Source organism: Mangifera indica, chromosome 2 (assembly GCF_011075055.1).
Source record: "Mangifera indica cultivar Alphonso chromosome 2, CATAS_Mindica_2.1, whole genome shotgun sequence".
NCBI classification, from domain to species: Eukaryota; Viridiplantae; Streptophyta; class Magnoliopsida; order Sapindales; family Anacardiaceae; genus Mangifera; species Mangifera indica.
Genome location: NC_058138.1, coordinates 14,824,201 through 14,841,978, shown reverse-complemented (window position 1 = coordinate 14,841,978; position 17,778 = coordinate 14,824,201). Strand labels below are relative to the sequence as shown.

The following is a 17,778-nucleotide window of genomic DNA, read 5'->3' as shown; positions in this document are numbered from 1 at the left end:
AAAAATGTGTTATGAAGTCAAAGTTTCAATAGGAAAATGTAATGTACTTGCAAAGGAATTGTCAAATTTCAAATTATCATAGAAAGGGATTTTTTGAGAGTTAGTAATCTCTCAAGCTCTATAACAAAAGAGCAACTTTATTCATATTTTGTTTTAGTTATATGTGACTAGCTTCATTTTGAACATTTCCCTTGTAATCTAGAATATCCTCGACTTGGTCCTAACATATAAATTGACTGTTCTCTTGTAAAGCAAAGAGTGCTTCTTTTTCCTTTTTTGGGGTTGAAGATAGTGGGAGATGAGTGTGTAAAGCATAAAAAAAGAAGGCATGCCCACCACAAGCAAGTTGGGAATCTTTGCATGTTCCAAGGCCATCATCTTGTGAAAGACCAAGCAAAATTTAGTGGGCATGGGCGTGGGGATGCTATAATTAATGAGTTTTGGGCACTTAGCAAAATAAAGGATGACATCTCTAAGATGTAGTACACACATATATTGAGGAATAAATCCTTAATTACTATGAGTGGTAATTTGAGTTTTGATGATTTAGCACAATAAATGATGACATGTTTAGGATATAGTACACCCATACATTGACGTATAAAACCTTATTTATTATCAGTAGTCTTTTGTATGATACATTTAGACAAATCTCACATCAATAAAATACGAAAAAGATATTAGTTATGTGTATGTATATCACATCAATGGGGATGCTAGAGTCTGACTGATTAAATAGTTTGTAAATTCTTTAAATTATTAAAATGTATTTTGATTTATAAAACCCAAAAATAAAACCATAACGTATTTAATAGTGGATACTATTGAAACATTTAGTAAAGTAGGGGCTCACATCTACATAGATAGTTAATTATTATGAGTGGTCCTTCAAGTTTGGAGGATACAGCAAAATAAAGGATAACATTTTTAGAATATAACATACATCGAAAAGATATCATTCAATAAATAGATATTATATTTAAAATATTATTTTTTCATAAATTTATTTGCTTTTTATGCAATGATATGGTGTCCATGCTAAACAAAAAAATAAAATCATAAAGTGTTCATAAGAGTTTGTGTTATTTATGTATATATAAATATATCAAAATTAAAATTTCTATTTTTTTTTCAATAATTAAATGTTGTGAATGGTTGATTTGCTATTTGATAAGATTGTAAATTTGTAAAGTGATCAAAGTGGGAATATCATTAAAACATTGAAACAATATTGGCTACCTTTGATTTCACATTGAAATAAATGTAATATTGACATTAATATAATATTAAAAACTTTATTCATAATTTTCTCATTATGTTTATTCCATTGGACCATTTAGGTAATTTTATTGTAAATCCCATTAGAGCATTTCTAAAATATTTTTATTTTAAAAAATTAATATATAAAAATATATTTACAATAAAATTAAAATTATTTTAATAATTTTAGAATAATTAAAATTTATGTGATAATCATATTATTCTTATTTTATTTATCATATTACTATCAATAATAAAAAATTATCATTATAATATCAATAATGAAACGGTAACTTATTAAAAAAATTTTTATTATTCGAATCGATTAGCAATCTTGAAATGTGACTTAATTTTTAAAGTGTGGATGAGGCATACCCACAGGATTTTCTGTTATTATCTCTAATTTATCTTTGGATCAGTCCAATCTCGTAGAAATCTAATAAAAAAATATATTTCTAAATTAATAAAGTTAATTTTTAAATAATAATATACAAATAAATACCTTTAATATTCCGCCTGACTAATCACAAACAGAATGTAGTGGCTCACGCCACAGTAGTTGGGTCGTGGGCCCAACTGAGGCCCATAACAATTCCCGAATCAAATCAGAAGTCAACTATTTCAACGGCGGATAAACGAAGTTACCATCTTCATCAAGTGGTGGGAAACACACAAAGAAGACGTTAACGATTCAAAAATTCAAAATTATTAAACTACGCCTCCCTATATATTAAACGACACACAAATTCTTGTGGCGCACTCTGGGTCTTTTTCGCGTCTTCTCTCCAAAGCACCGCCGTTGCCGCCTCTTGAATCCCTAATTTATTTTATTTCGTTAATACTGAGGTATTATTTGAAGCGAAACCTTCACTTTTTTTGCTTTTGTGTTTTTGTTTTGTTGTGCGGTTGTGGTTTTTTGTCACGTGATCGTCGATAGCGACTTGACTAGAGGTGCGCGTTTTGTGTTTCTGTTTGGTTGTTGGGAATCTTTTGAAGTGTTTGTTTTTTTAAATATGTGCAGTAGTTTAGTTTGTGAGGGTCCCGTGGTGAAGTTGAGGAGGATTTTATGTTTGATCGTGTGGATTTGTTTGTTTCAGGAATATATTGAAGAGTTTTGTTAGTTTGATTTGACTTTTCGATGTTATGTAGCTGGTGAAGTCGCTTGACTAAGCTGTTGTGATTGATGTGTGGATTAGTGTTTACTTTGGTTGGTTTATACCTTCATTTTTAAAAGATTTCTGATGATATCGTTGAGTAATTGAATTTTTAGGCTCGATTAATTTTCTCTCTTTATTAATATATGTAAACAAATGATTGAAGCCTTGTTACTTAAATGCTATTGCTCTTAAGCATTTAAATGTGAAGTGGTTACTTCAAAATTTGTAAATTTGAGTATAATTGTGGTTTGTAGTTATGGATAGTGCTTTGCTGTTGTGAAATGTACGTTGTTAAGATTTTGAACTTCTTTTATTTAGGATTGGTGGACATGAATTCTTTGAACGGGAAAATGGAAGTTAATGGGAGGGATGATCTGAAGCAGCCTTTGTTGCAGCATTTAAATGGCGTTGCAATTGATATCCCACAACAGATTAATGATGTAGGTAAGAAATGTAGAACAGTTAAGTTCAAAATAAGGGAGATCAAGTGTGCATCTTGTGCAGCATCTATTGAATCTGTACTGTTCAACCTTAATGGGATTGAGAGTGCCACGGTGTCACCCCTTGAAGGCCACGCTGCAGTTAAATATGTTCCTGAACTTGTTACTGTGAGTGCTATTCAGGAATTGATTTAACATTTATTTATGTTTAACTTGTTTTTATATTGTATATAAAGGATGAATTTTTGGTCAAAGGTGTAAAATTTTTGAAGTATCATAAAATCTTTATGCACAGGCGTCATGAGTTTGTGTCTTCAAAATATGGTTTTGAAAATTAGGAATGTTTTCCTCTTTAAAGTCCCTTTTTTTGAATTACATGGGCGTGAAGATTAATTGTGATTTTATGAAATTTTCTTCTTAACTTTATAGTTTGTGCTTGTGTCAGTGTTTCACATATTCTAGCTTGTTTAATTCTAATGTGTACCTTCTCTTCTTGTGCTTGGAGATTGAAATCATTTAATTTCATATTTCTCAGGCAAAAAAAATAAGGGAAACCATTGAAGAAGCAGGTTTCCCTGTTGATGATTTTCCAGAACAAGACATAGCAGTATGCCGCCTCAGGATTAAAGGAATGATGTGCACCAGCTGCTCTGAGTCTGTAGAACGTGCCCTTCAAATGGCAGATGGAGTGAAAAATGCTGTGGTTGGTGTAGCTCTTGAAGAAGCAAAGGTTTACTTTGACCCAAATGTCACTGATGCTGACCGTATCATTGAAGCAATAGAAGATGCTGGCTTCGGGGCTGATCTGATTAATTCTAGTAATGATGTAAACAAAGTGCAATTAAAACTTGAAGGAATTAAGTCGCAGGAAGATGTTACCTTTATTCAAACGTTTCTTGAGTCAGCTCAAGGTATAAATCATGTTGAAATGGACTTGGCAGAAAATAAGGTGACTGTTAGCTATGACCCGGACCTCACTGGTCCAAGATCTATTATACAGTACATTGATGGATCTTCCCATGACTCCAAAATTTATCGTGCAAGCTTATTTGTCACTCCAAGACCAAGAGAAACAGAGCGGCTGCAAGAAACTCGGCTATACAGGAACCAGTTCCTAGTAAGCTGCCTGTTTTCAGTTCCTGTTTTCCTATTTTCAATGGTACTTCCAATGCTTCCTACTTATGGTAGTTGGTTAGACTACAAGATTCATAACATGCTCACTATTGGAATGCTTTTAAGATGGATCCTCAGCACACCAGTGCAGTTTGGTGTTGGCCGAAGGTACTAGGTTTTTTTTTTTATTGTGCATTTTTTTCTTCAATGATTCTACTATTTGTCACAACATGAGCATTTATTTTTTTGAAGAGTAATTTGTCTGATGACTTGTGAGACAAATAATAATGTGGCTTGGTTGTCTTTATCAGATTCTATGTGGGATCATATTATGCATTGAAACGAAAATCTGCTAATATGGATGTTCTGGTAGCGCTTGGCACGAATGCTGCTTATTTTTACTCTGTATATATAGCAATAAAGGCAGTGACTTCAGATACATTTGAAGGGCAGGATTTTTTTGAGACTAGTGCCATGTTGATATCCTTTATCCTCTTAGGGAAATATTTGGAGGTTATCGCTAAAGGGAAAACATCAGATGCTTTAGCAAAGCTGACAGAACTTGCCCCTGATACGGCTCATCTTTTAACATTAAATGATGACAGAACTGTTCTTTCAGAGATGGAAATCAGTACTCAGCTGATACAAAGGAATGATATAATCAAGGTTCTTCCAGGAGAAAAAGTTGCTGTTGATGGGATAGTTATAGATGGTAAAAGTCATGTGAATGAGAGTATGATCACAGGAGAGGCAAAGCCCATTTCTAAAAGACCTGGTGACAAGGTGAGAATGATTTTGGCATCTACATTTTGGTATATGTTGCTTTTAATATGCTAAATGAAGATTTTAATTGTTTATGATATAATTAATAGGTAATTGGTGGGACAATGAACGAGAATGGTTGCTTACTGGTTAAGGCCACTCATGTTGGTTCAGAGACTGCACTTTCCCAAATTGTCCAACTTGTAGAAGCTGCTCAACTTGCCAGAGCACCTGTACAGAAACTAGCTGATCAGATATCAAAGTTTTTTGTTCCCACAGTGAGTTTGTTGTTTCCTCCATCATTCTACTAAGTGTTGAATTATATTAATTTCTAAAATGTCTTGCTTCATATAATGGTTACGCTTGTGAACAAGACCAAATCTCTTTGAAAATCTTATGATCCATGCTTGCACATAGCGTTGAGTTTGGTTTAGCAGTAGATGATCTGAGGGATGGCAATGGGGAGGGGTAGGGAGGGGATATCAATCCCTGTCCCCGTCCCCGTCCCCGTTTAGTCCCCGTTACGGGGATAACAAAGAATCCCCATCCCCTCCCCACGAAGGAAAATCCTCTCCCCATCCCCTCCCCGTCCCCGCGGGGAAAAATCCCCTTCCCCGCGGGGAAAAATCTTCTTCCCATACCCGTAAATATAAATTTTAATTCCTTTATGTATTTCAATAAATAAAATAAATCATAGTCTCCCAAAATATCACTTGCTACAAGAGTTACAAAATATTCATTGTTATTTTAGTTCAAATATAAAGTTTTCATAAAATCTAACAATATGCAATAATCAATCTCTTCATTAGTAGCTCTTTATGTATGTGATTTAGGGTAATTTTATAATAACATTAAATTTAACACTTTTCATTCACTTCAATTGATTTTACCAAGTTTATAATTTGTTTTTTTTTGTGTAAAACCTGGTGGATTGACTGACTAAGTTTTGAAGTTAAAATAAAATTAATTTGGTGCATTTGCATTTTATGATAATGAGATTCTGGGGTTTTTTTAATATATTAGATTAATAGTTCAGAAATCAGTAAAAATTGATAATTCAAAAATTAGTAAAATTAAAGTTATAGTTTTAATAAATCATAATATAAAAATTTCTAGAACTTAATAGTTTAGAAATTATTATATTAATATATTAGATTTAGGGGGTGGGGTGGGGTGGGGCAGGGCGGGGACATATGTATCTCCGTCCCCGATTACGGGGATTTTTTTCGTCCCCATCCCCGCCCCTTTCTTCGTTTTTATTGGAGAATCCCCTTCCCGTTAGGATCGGGGAGGGTTGGGGCCCCTAAAGTCGGGCCCAAATTGCCATCCCTAGATCTGATAACAGCTACCTACACATAATGCAGGTCATTTACAGCTGTATAGTTGCCACTGCTTATCAAGTCAATCATTTTGGTTTTTTCACCTTGTATCAGGTTGTTGTAGCAGCATTTATTACATGGCTTGGATGGTTCATCCCTGGAGTGGCTCGACTTTATCCGAAACATTGGATACCAAATGTCATGGATGAGTTTGAGCTTGCACTGCAGTTTGGTATTTCAGTTTTGGTGGTTGCCTGCCCATGTGCTCTTGGACTGGCAACCCCAACGGCTGTCATGGTTGCCACAGGAAAGGGTGCTTCTCTAGGTGTTCTTATCAAGGGTGGAAATGCACTTGAAAAGGCACACAAGGTATGACTATCATTCTCTTTTACCAGCTGCATGACTTGAATTTGAACTTGATTATGAGCTTCGTTTCTGCTGCAGATTTGACCATCATTCTCCTTTTTAATTTCATTTAATTTCTTTTTCACTAGAACATACATACTGAGTGCTGCAAAACATTAGATTTGCACTAGTGTCCTACAATCATATGCTCATCAGGGAGATATAGTAGTCATTTCATAAGCACCATTTACTTCCTTTCCTTCAATCCTCTGACATGTACAGATGAAAGCATGAAACATTGGTAGTGGGAGTTTGATTTGATTTATGTTCCAAGTTGCTGTGGAAGTGACTGCATTTGTTATTGTGTCTTCTGTAAATTTTGCAGGTAAAGACAGTTATCTTTGATAAGACGGGGACACTGACTATTGGGAAGCCCGAGGTAGTCAGTGCAGTGCTCTTTTCCCATTTTTCAATGGAAGAGTTCTGTGAGATGGTCAACGCTGCTGAGGTACATTATCTGTTCTGAATGCCTCACTAACTAAAACACAACTTATTGGAATTTAAGTACAAATTGTTTTCCAGCACAAAATTGGATAGCTTTGTGATAAAGTCCATGCCATTTTAACCTGAGTTTTGGCAAGAAATTTGAATGTTAGAAATAGATTTTGCTTTGGTGATGTAGCGCTGGTGAACAGGTTTCAAACTCGAAGTGGTGTATGTGCATGTATTTACATATTTATATATTTATCGACACTTTAACATGTTCAGGCAAATAGCGAGCATCCAATAGCAAAAGCTGTGGTGAAGTATGCTGAGAAGCTGCTTGAGAAGTTTGGCTCCCATAATGAACAGGTCACCGAGGCTAAGGACTTTGAGGTGCATATTGGAGCCGGTGTCAGTGGAAAAGTTGGTGACAAAACAGTTTTGGTCGGGAACAAGAGGCTCATGCAGACTTTTCAAATCCCTGTTGAATCTGCAGTTGATGACTATATTACAGAAAACGAGCAACTGGCTCGAACATGTGTTTTAGTTGCCGTTGATGGAAAGGTTGCTGGAGCTTTTGCCATAACTGATCCCGTGAAGCCTGAGGCTCGGGTTGTTGTATCTTTTCTCCATTCAATCGGCATTTCAAGCATCATGGTGACTGGTGATAATTGGGCCACGGCAACTGCCATAGCAAAAGAGGTGGGTATAGAGAAGGTGGTCGCTGAGACAGACCCAATAGGAAAAGCTGATAAAATAAAGGAATTACAGGTAAAGTTTATTTGACATGTTTACACGGTGCTTTATGAACCAGTCATCTTAATGGACATTTTTTTATTATTCAATAATACTTTATTTATAAAAGTAAAAAATAAAAATAGAAATAAAACATGCATAATTTGTTTGGATAAGTGTTAACTTTGGTTTTTTTTAACCTGGCAATTGATGCAGTTAAAAGGGATGACGGTTGCTATGGTGGGAGATGGAATAAACGACTCGCCAGCCTTAGTTGCAGCTGATGTAGGGATGGCAATCGGGGCAGGTACAGACGTAGCAATAGAAGCAGCCGATATAGTCCTCATCAAAAGCAATTTAGAAGACGTGATCACAGCCATACATCTTTCAAGAAAGACCATTTCCCGAATTCGTCTCAACTACGTTTGGGCACTTGGTTATAACATTCTCGCCATGCCTATTGCTGCTGGAATCCTCTACCCCTTCACTGGAATTCGATTACCTCCATGGCTTGCCGGTGCCTGCATGGCTGCCTCATCCCTCAGTGTGGTTTGTTCTTCCCTCTCATTGCAGTCTTATAAGAAGCCTTTGCATATTAAAGCCCCTTAAGGGCCAATTCACTAGTATTTATTATTGTTTCTTGCAATAATAAGAATCTATAAAACTGACTGGTTTTTAGACTTTTATTGTATCACCGATTGTTCTCATTGATGCGCTATAGTTCTCTAAAATAAGTAGTGTCAATTCAATTCTCCCACCTCAACCGGTGAATTTTTATCCCTGATATTATTTTATTTTCTTGTCCTAAATTGTTTCTGACTGACAATAAAAAACAGATAGAGAGGGAATTTCAATCTCTATTCTTGTAAGAGATATAAATCTTTATATTTAGTCTACTTTTATTATATTATGGAGATGAAAATAATTTTTCATCTTTTTCTTATGTAAAAAAATCCTCTCTCTGTGACAGGAAAAAAATTCATTTTTTGTAGTTTTGAAACATAATATAAATATATTAAATAAAAAATTAACTAAAATTAAAATCAATTCACTATTTCAAATACTATAAATATCATATATTAATCATCTTAATATATATAATAAAAATAAATAAATTTAAAAAACATAAATAATTTAAAATTATAAAGATATATTAGTATTTTGAATAAAAATATTAATATAAAAAAATAGAAATACGGATGAAAGCAGGGAAGGGATACATGTATTCCCATCTCCAATGCGACCCCAATGACAGAGATGTTTTTTATTTCATTTTTATTCTTTTCTTTGTTTTTATCGCAAAATCTCCTCCTCGTTATGGTTAGAGAAAGTTGAAAATTTTAAATTTGGTAGAAATTGTTATCCATATTCCAGACCAATAATATTATTTTCAAAATTTTTAAGTTTTTTAAAGTTTTAATTTATAAAAAAGTCAAAGAAACTATATATTTTTTTTATACAAAACATCGAAGGGAACTTCATCAACATAACAAAAATACCTCTTAGATTCTAACAACATCACAATTTCAACCATCAAAAGATGTGCAAAGAACAGCGAGAAAATGATGAAGTCCAACCAAGAAAACTTTAAAATACATAATAAATCCTCGTCTCCAAAAGTACAAACCACGGAATATTTAGATTTCGGCCAGAAATTGTCGAAAAGATTGCGAGATTGATTTCTTCAAAATATGGTTGAGTTTATACATGAAGCTATTTAGTCAAACTTAAATTTGATGGCTACCTTGATATAAAATTGAAAACAGCAGTTATATTTTGCTGATTTCCTTAAAGGTAATCTCTTATCTTAAAATTCTTTTTAAATTATAAAATTAAATTAAATTATTTAAAAATTATAATATTATTTTATTTGATTTATAAAATAATTTATTTGAAATAATAAATTTTTAAAAAAAAGTTTTCAATTTGAATTATAATTTGAGCGATTTTATATTTATTATATACTTATTTCATATGTATATTGTATATATATTTTATATATTTATATTATTTTTCAGAAAAAAATATAATTTAATTAATTTTTATAAATAATATATATTTAAAAATGAGTGATTTTAATAAATTTAAAATATAATCCAAATTATATTTTTTCAATTTGATTTAATTAGTTTAAAATTTAAAATAATTTAATTTGATTTAAAAAATTTTTAAACTATATTTTTTAATTTGATTTAAAAAAATTCAAGTCATATCTTACCGAATCTTGTACACTTGTAGCCAAAACTTAAAGGTAGGGGATTTTATTATTTCGAAACTTCAAGGTCAAAATTATATTATATCATACTTTAGGGACTACTATGTGTTCCTCAAAAAAAGTTTATAAAATTGCTTCTCTAGGGCCAACAACACTTGAACACGTTTATTGTTTTTCTCGCTTTTGCCTTTCATATACCGAGTAAGACTTCCAGACATTCTCTCTCTCCCTCAACTCTAGCTCTCCATTTTTTATCACTTCAAGGTAAGTTCAGTTACCCGTTTCACTTCCTTTTCTTTTCCTTAATCTTCTATCATCTGGGAATCTTTTTGTTTATATATATGTATATGGATGATTTTCATTCAGCTTCACATAAGTTTCAGTTTTTTAGCAAATACGGCGGTCAAAGCTGAAAACTTAATCTTGTCTTTGGTGGGATTTGTGGGATTCTCAATTGTGTATTGACCCTCGGTTTGGTTTCAGAGAAAATGGGAGAAAAATGAAGGAAAGTGTGTGTTTTGGGGTTTTATGGTTTCTGGTTGGTTTGTTTCTAATTATAGAAAGTTGAAGCCTTGTGGGTTGTTTTGTTTCTACTTATGGAAAGTCGCTCACCTTAGCTTAGTCAGCTGGTGATGTATTTTATGTGTGAACTGATTTAGCTAAGCTCTTGTCTTGATGATGATTGAAATGTTTAAATATTTGGATTTTGTTTGTCATCCCTGTGTTTTGTGAGTGGATCAAAGAGAGCGTTTTGAGTTTGTAATTTGTGGATTGGGTGTGCTTTGGATGGATGATTTGGGTTTGGGAGGCGGATTCTTGCCAGGTCCAATAATTGACCTGGAGTCATCCATTCCTAGACGCAGCCATCAAAGTCACATTAATATTTTGAGTGATATCGGGGATGATCATCACCCTATTAGTCTGATGGAAGTGAGAAGCTCGAACACTAAAGGATTTGGGATGAGTTTTGGTCAAGGGAAGCCGGGTAGCCACGTTACTGTCGTTACTGATGGCAATATGAGTGATGAAGATGAGCCAAATTGCGTAGAAGAAGACAATGATGAAAACTCTTATGAGGGTAAGGGTAAAAAGGGATCTCTCTGGCATCGGATGAAATGGACGGATGATATGGTTAGGCTTCTTATAGCGATGGTTGCTTGTGTGGGGGATGATGGTACGCTTGAAAGTGCAGAGGGACAAAGGAGGAAATCAGGGAACTTACAGAAGAAGGGTAAATGGAAAATGGTGTCGAAGCTAATGATTAGTAAGGGCTGCCAGGTTTCGCCACAGCAGTGTGAGGATAAGTTTAATGACCTGAATAAGAGGTTCAAGAGGTTGAATGATATTCTTGGGAGGAGATTTAGTTGTCAAGTGGTGGAAAATCCTGCTATAATGGACTTGATTCCAGATCTCTCAGCTAAGGCAAAGAATGACGTGAGAAAGCTTCTGGGATCAAAACACCTTTTTTACAAGGAGATGTGTGCTTATCATAATGGGCTCCGGACACCAAACTGCAATGACATTGATCTACAAGGTTGCTCAGGGAGGTTCTCAACAGATAACAGTGGTTCAGAGGGGGAAGAAATTGACCAGAACAATGATAGTGCCAATGATGAATCTGATAATGAAGACAATCATAATGATGAAGAGGATGGGGAGAGGGTAGTTGAACTTGGTGAGAGGAGCAAAAGGAGTGTACAGGATGGTCATTTCTGCTTGCAATCTTCTGGTATGGACAACTTTGAGGCTGAAATGAATGAAATTTTCCATGATCCCTCAAAGTCGTCTGTGGAAAGAAAAGAGTGGATTAAGAAACAAAAGTTGCAACTCCAGGATCAAAGAGTCAGCTTCCAGGCTCAAGCCTTTGAACTTGAGAAGCAACGATTAAAGTGGCTGAGATATTGCAGCAAGAAAGACAGGGAATTGGAGAGATCGAGGCTGGAGAATGAGAGGTTGAGATTAGATAATGAGCAGATGATATTGCATGTGAAGCAGAAAGAATTGGAGATAGATTTTAGGATATCAGAAGCATCTTTAGACCCGACTTATGCAAACAGACAGCAAGGTCGAGATCACATTGATTTGACCTGGCACCAATAGATACACAGAAGAAGGATTGATGATTTACTGCTGGCATCATGGATGGCAAGTACTTAACTATTCTGGTATGGAATTTTAGCTGCTTAATCACACTAACCTTCTGAGCTTTTGTACTTCTATAGATGAACAAACTGATAATATCTGATTGTCATTGAGATTTTCTATGTAAAGTTGAAAAGTTAGTCCAATAGTCTTTGTTGCAAGCTCTCCTGTTGTCTACATTATGCAATAGATATTTTTCATTTTCATCTATATTTCCAAAGGCTTACTTTAATCTTCAACCTTAATCCTAATTCTGGAAAAAAAAGGCATCGATTGACAGCTTTTGAGTTTGCATATTCTATTTCCATTATGTCAAGACAATGAGAACTTTTTGGGCAAAAGAAGGAAGATAAGGGCTTTGTTAAGTAGAAATTGTTGTTTTGGAAAAGTTTTTTGTTATTCGCTTGTTAAACAGTCAATTTCAAGGTGGAATTAGCTTCCTTATGATTAAGTTCAAAACCTGGTTTTTGACATTCATGCAATTTTTTGGAAAGGAACATCATATGACATGGATGACATTTGCAGTTGCTAGAGAAAGAGAAGGTTGGGATAAACCATTGCATTACTGCATACAAGAACCATGACTCATTTCATTGTTTTTTATTTCTTAAGAAGCTACCTCAGCTTTATGTATGTTCAATCTTTTTATATATGCAGTTTCATCATCTTCTCTTCCATTATTTGTAGGTTTATCTATATATAATGCCAGCATTTGGATGTCTGATGGATGCATATATTCATAGTTGCATACTAAACTCCTTTTGACTTATTTTTAACACATGGTGTTTCTACTAGCATTGTAATCTTTTCTTATTCAAGATTTGAATTATATGTTTACCCCCTCTAATATGTCAAATATGTTGTATTTTTCCTCTTCTAGTAAAAGCTGTGTTGCCAAAGAAGGTTGGTTCTGGGATCGTGTTTCGAGGATTAACTGAATCATGATTCGAAAGATCTTACCGATCAAATAGAGCAAGGTTGAAGATTAACTGAATCAGGATCCAGCCATCCATAAGAGTTAAATATGTAACATTGCTTCATGAATTGCACCACCATGTATACAAAAGCAAATACAAGGCATTGTTGCAGGATTTTGATTGAAACTTTCATTGGTTATAAGGCAATTATTCTGTTAAGGCTTTAGTATTAGTTTCAATGGTTAATTTTATGTTCGACACTATAACAATACAATAAGATTATATGTATTTATTTTGAGTACACAAATATATATATTTATAAATATACATATATATTTATATATTTAACGTGAATACATATATTATTACTCGTAACAATATTATCGAGTAGAATGTAATAATAAAACTGAATGTCTTTGTACATAAAGTACCCTCCATATTCTTTTTTGTCAATAAAATTAAAAATTAACAGAATTATAATAAAAATAAATGGGTATTAACAAATTTACTAATAAAATTATGTATATTCACTTTAAGTATACAAAAAAAATAGTTTGAAATTTTTTTAAATTAAATCAAATTATTTTGGGTTTCAAATTAAATTAAACTAAACTGAAAAAAATATAGTTTGGTTTAGATTAGAATACGGGTTAAATATACTAAAATTATTCACTTCTAAATATATATTATTTAATAAAATTAATTGAATTAAAGTTTTATAAAAGACAATATAAATATGTAAAAAAATATATGAAATATATATACAATATAAATGTAAAGAAAATAACAAATAAATATAAAAAATCAAATTATACAACTAATTACTTGTCAAAAAATTTTCTCAAATATAATAATTATATGTAAGTGTTTTAAATAAATAAGGTTTGCGGTTTAATTCAATTTAAAAATTATCCAAACCATAACTCAAATTAAAAATTATTTTTCAAAAATTTATCCATCCACACTAAACTATTTTATAAGTTAACTTAAATTATAATTTTTAAACAATTTATTTTTACAATTTAAACCAAATTATATATACCACCTATACGGTTTTGATATTTTTCATTAAAAAAATTTGAAATTTATATACCATTAAAATTGCAAAAATTTCAGAGAGAATTTTTTTTTTTGTGGTGAATTTCAAGAGTTTAAAAGACGGTGACAATCCTTTATCTTTGGAAATTCAAACTTTGTTTGAAAATCAAATATTCTATTAAGAAATACTAAGAATATATTTAACACCAAAATATCGGCATTAAAATGTGTATTAAATTGGATATCAATCTATAATAAAATAATTATATATTATATATTAATAATATAATATTTTCTATTATAAAATCAATTATTTCCCTTAAGATTTTTACTATAATAATTCCATGCAAAATAGGCACAGCACAACCACGACTCTCTCCCTCTTTCCTCTTTCCCAATCACTCAGCCAAGTGTTTGTTTGATTTCGTTGATTAATGCAGCGGCCGGATCGCTCGGTCTGCTTGTGATATGTGTGCTGGTTTACGTATAACTCTTTCTCTCTTCTTTTGGTCTTGCTTTATTTTCGCCTTATCAGTTGTTCTATTCAACTCTTCTTTCTCATTTCTGTTTTTCTTATAAACCCTATTCACTCTTCTCTCTCTTACTTGATATATTCTTCAACTTTTTCATTCTCTCCTTCACCTTACAGGTTTGTTTGTTTGTTTTTTTTAATCTATATAATCAACTCTCTAAATGTAATGACTTGTTGATTTTTTGTTTCTTCTTTGTTGTTATTGATTATTGGTATAATCAGAAAAATATAAGATTCTAACTGAATCTGTACTGCTGACCCATTTCCTTTTACGTAGAAAAGTTCCTCAGGAAGATTGTTGATTATTTGCTTTTATACACTGAGTTATAATAGTTTGTGGGCAACAATGTAGCCAGACTTTTTAACAGTATATCATAATTAGACCACGAAATCTTGCTGTGATTTTGAAAAGGGAGTCTAGCAGTTAATTGTTTTGTTGATGATTTCAATAAATCTTAATATTGAATTGATGGGTTTGATTTTTTTCTATTCAATGTTTTACATCTACTGGTCTGTGTATAAAGTTCTTATAGAAACTTTCTTATACAAACAAACGATGATTTTAGAATTTTGTGCCAAACATAATAGATTGCAACATCAATTTGAAGGTTTAAATCTGATTTTAATCCAACCAATAGAAATTGAAATTGTGGTGATTTCTATTTATTGAATTATATAATGTGATGTTATGATTTTTCGGTTCTTGTTTGTGTTCATTGATTTGTACATTTTCAGGTTGAAATTTTGTATAAGTAATGGCTGAGAGGCAGCAGCAGCCAACCGTAGCGCAGAAGATAGTAGGCCAGCTCTATCTCAGCTCCACTTTATCCCAAGACTTTCACCACAGCCGCTGTGGGGGGTTTCACCATCCGGCCGCTGTGCAAACGAGGCGCTTAACATACGGGAACTATGGCATTTCAACATTGCAACATCCCATCACACTAGTTTCTCCACCTGTTATTGTACAAGCTCCCAATGAGAAAGGCTTCACCGGTTTCATTGTCGATTTTCTCATGGGCGGAGTCTCTGCAGCAGTCTCCAAAACCGCCGCCGCCCCTATCGAACGCGTAAAGCTTTTGATTCAAAATCAGGATGAGATGATCAAGGCCGGCCGCCTCTCTAAACCCTACACAGGAATCGGTGAATGTTTCAGCCGTACTATCAAGGACGAGGGCCTGGGTTCCTTGTGGAGAGGCAACACAGCTAATGTCATCCGTTATTTCCCCACTCAGGTTTGCTATTTTTCGTATTGATCCAAGAAATTTTCATTGATTAGGCTATATTTATCCCATATTTCATAGACGCATCAATAGCCTTATGATTTTATCCTTTCTGCAGGCCTTGAATTTTGCATTCAAGGACTACTTCAAGAGGCTTTTTAACTTCAAGAAGGACCGCGATGGTTACTGGAAGTGGTTTGCTGGAAACTTGGCTTCTGGTGGTGCTGCTGGTGCATCTTCCTTATTTTTTGTCTATTCCTTGGATTATGCTCGAACCCGTCTTGCCAATGATGCCAAGGCCGCCAAGCAGGGCGGTGGAAGGCAGTTCGATGGAATGGTTGATGTCTATAAGAAAACCCTCAAAACTGATGGCATTGCAGGGCTTTACCGCGGATTCAACATTTCATGTGTTGGCATCATTGTCTACCGCGGCCTCTACTTTGGCATGTATGATTCATTGAAGCCAGTTGTCCTCACTGGAAAGTTACAGGTCCATAACTTATCATTTGTGTACCTATTTTGTGTAATCAAAATGTATATATATAGTTCTATTGAAATTCTCACATGAGATACTCACATTGTAATGATTTCAGGATAGTTTCTTTGCAAGCTTTGCTCTGGGTTGGGTTATAACCAATGGTGCAGGCCTTGCCTCGTACCCAATTGACACGGTTCGCCGAAGAATGATGATGACATCAGGAGAAGCAGTTAAGTATAAGAGTTCAATGGATGCATTTAACCAGATTCTTAAGAATGAGGGTGCCAAATCTCTGTTTAAAGGTGCCGGCGCCAACATTCTTCGCGCCATTGCTGGTGCCGGTGTGCTTGCTGGCTATGACAAACTTCAAATGATCGTGTTCGGAAAGAAGTATGGTTCTGGGGGAGCTTAATTGAGACAAATTAAGTCATAGAGATGGTGATGAAAATTGAAATGTTTTCAGTTGAAATTTGATTGTTTTCTCCTAAAGTTTTGTCCATTCTTTTTTCCACAATTTTGATGGTTGAATTCTTATTATATCTAGTCTCAATTCATCGAATTTGAATTAATATAATTTATGGTACCTTTTATAGAATCTATTTTATTTGTTCTCCATAAATCATTTGTTTCTTAATTTAAATGAAAATAATTGAAATTATAATGATGTTTATTTCTCTTTTTTTTTCAAGGATGGGAATAATATAACATTTTAAAGTAGGGCCAAAGGATTATGTTTCCCAAGGTCTAGTGAAATGACGAATTTTTATATATTAATTTTAAAAATTTAAATATTCATCTATCTATTAAAATTTATTTATTGTTAGAGTTGTTAAAAATATTATTTATCAAAAATATGTTGAAAAACTAAAAATTTGTCATATTTTTTCTCTAGGTTTAAAAACTAATAATTTTCTCCAAATCTAAAGTTTGAAAAGTGACCGAATTCCCGTAGTGACTATCTCTGACGGTTGGCCTTTCTAGAGTCCTCTTCCCGACTGAAGCATGTTGATGTTTGGCTTAAATTGTTAAACGAAGATGATTCATCTTTGTCTGATGAAATTATATATTGTCGTCTGATCTCTGGTTGGAGAGGAAGATACAGTGAAGGAGAAAAGAAAACCCTATGAGGGATTCAATTACTTTTCAAACCTTAGTTTGGGGGGAAATTGTTAAATTCTTAAACCTAAGGGAAAAATATAGTAAATTTTTTTTTTAAAAATAGTTTTGCTAAATTATACTTTTACCCCTAACCTTAAGGAGACGTTTGGTTTGGGTAATATTTTATTATCAAAATAGAGATATTACTTTGAAAATAGATTACTTAAAAGATTAATGGGTATAAATGATTACTATATTTGATAAAATTTGATAGATATAAATAATTATTATGTTTGGTTAAAGATAATAAAAGAATACTAGTAAATTATTTTACTTAAATACTCTTGAATATAATTATTTTTAAATATTTTCATATTATTAGTTATATTAATTAAAAATAAAATTATTTTTGTCTCAAAAAATTAATAAATAATAATATAATTATAATAAAATCAATATTATCTTAGTAATATTTTAATACCTAAGATAAATATAGTAATCAGATTACCACCTATATTATATGT

The 17,778-nt window shown here is 33.0% G+C and overlaps 3 protein-coding genes across 5 annotated transcripts; all 3 read left to right on the top strand.

Annotated features, from left to right (window-relative positions):
• Positions 1-1,905: 1,905 nt before the first annotated feature.
• Positions 1,906-8,391, top strand: LOC123209547 (copper-transporting ATPase HMA4-like). 3 transcript variants are annotated; one of them, XM_044627640.1, is made up of 9 exons: positions 1,906-2,106; positions 2,736-3,025; positions 3,393-4,138; positions 4,282-4,753; positions 4,843-5,010; positions 6,166-6,420; positions 6,782-6,904; positions 7,165-7,650; positions 7,831-8,391. In XM_044627640.1, exons 2-9 carry the CDS (start codon positions 2,747-2,749, stop codon positions 8,221-8,223), a joined length of 2,922 nt encoding a protein of 973 aa, XP_044483575.1. In that variant the 5' UTR covers positions 1,906-2,106; positions 2,736-2,746; the 3' UTR covers positions 8,224-8,391. The 3 variants fall into 3 exon arrangements, with proteins under 3 accessions (XP_044483575.1, XP_044483576.1, XP_044483577.1); XM_044627641.1 differs by lacking the exon at positions 1,906-2,106 and adding an exon at positions 2,302-2,467; XM_044627642.1 differs by lacking the exon at positions 1,906-2,106 and adding an exon at positions 2,306-2,412.
• Positions 8,392-9,994: 1,603 nt separating this feature from the next.
• Positions 9,995-13,120, top strand: LOC123209583. Its single transcript, XM_044627683.1, has 2 exons — positions 9,995-11,994; positions 12,852-13,120. Exon 1 carries the CDS (start codon positions 10,616-10,618, stop codon positions 11,927-11,929), a length of 1,314 nt encoding a protein of 437 aa, XP_044483618.1. The 5' UTR covers positions 9,995-10,615; the 3' UTR covers positions 11,930-11,994; positions 12,852-13,120.
• A 2,081-nt stretch (positions 13,121-15,201) lies between these two features.
• On the top strand, positions 15,202-16,641 carry LOC123209582 (ADP,ATP carrier protein 1, mitochondrial-like). The gene is made up of 3 exons (XM_044627682.1): positions 15,202-15,690; positions 15,797-16,168; positions 16,272-16,641. The coding sequence occupies exons 1-3, from the start codon at positions 15,214-15,216 to the stop codon at positions 16,566-16,568; spliced, it is 1,146 nt and encodes a 381-aa protein (XP_044483617.1). The 5' UTR covers positions 15,202-15,213; the 3' UTR covers positions 16,569-16,641.
• The last annotated feature ends 1,137 nt before the right edge of the window (positions 16,642-17,778 follow it).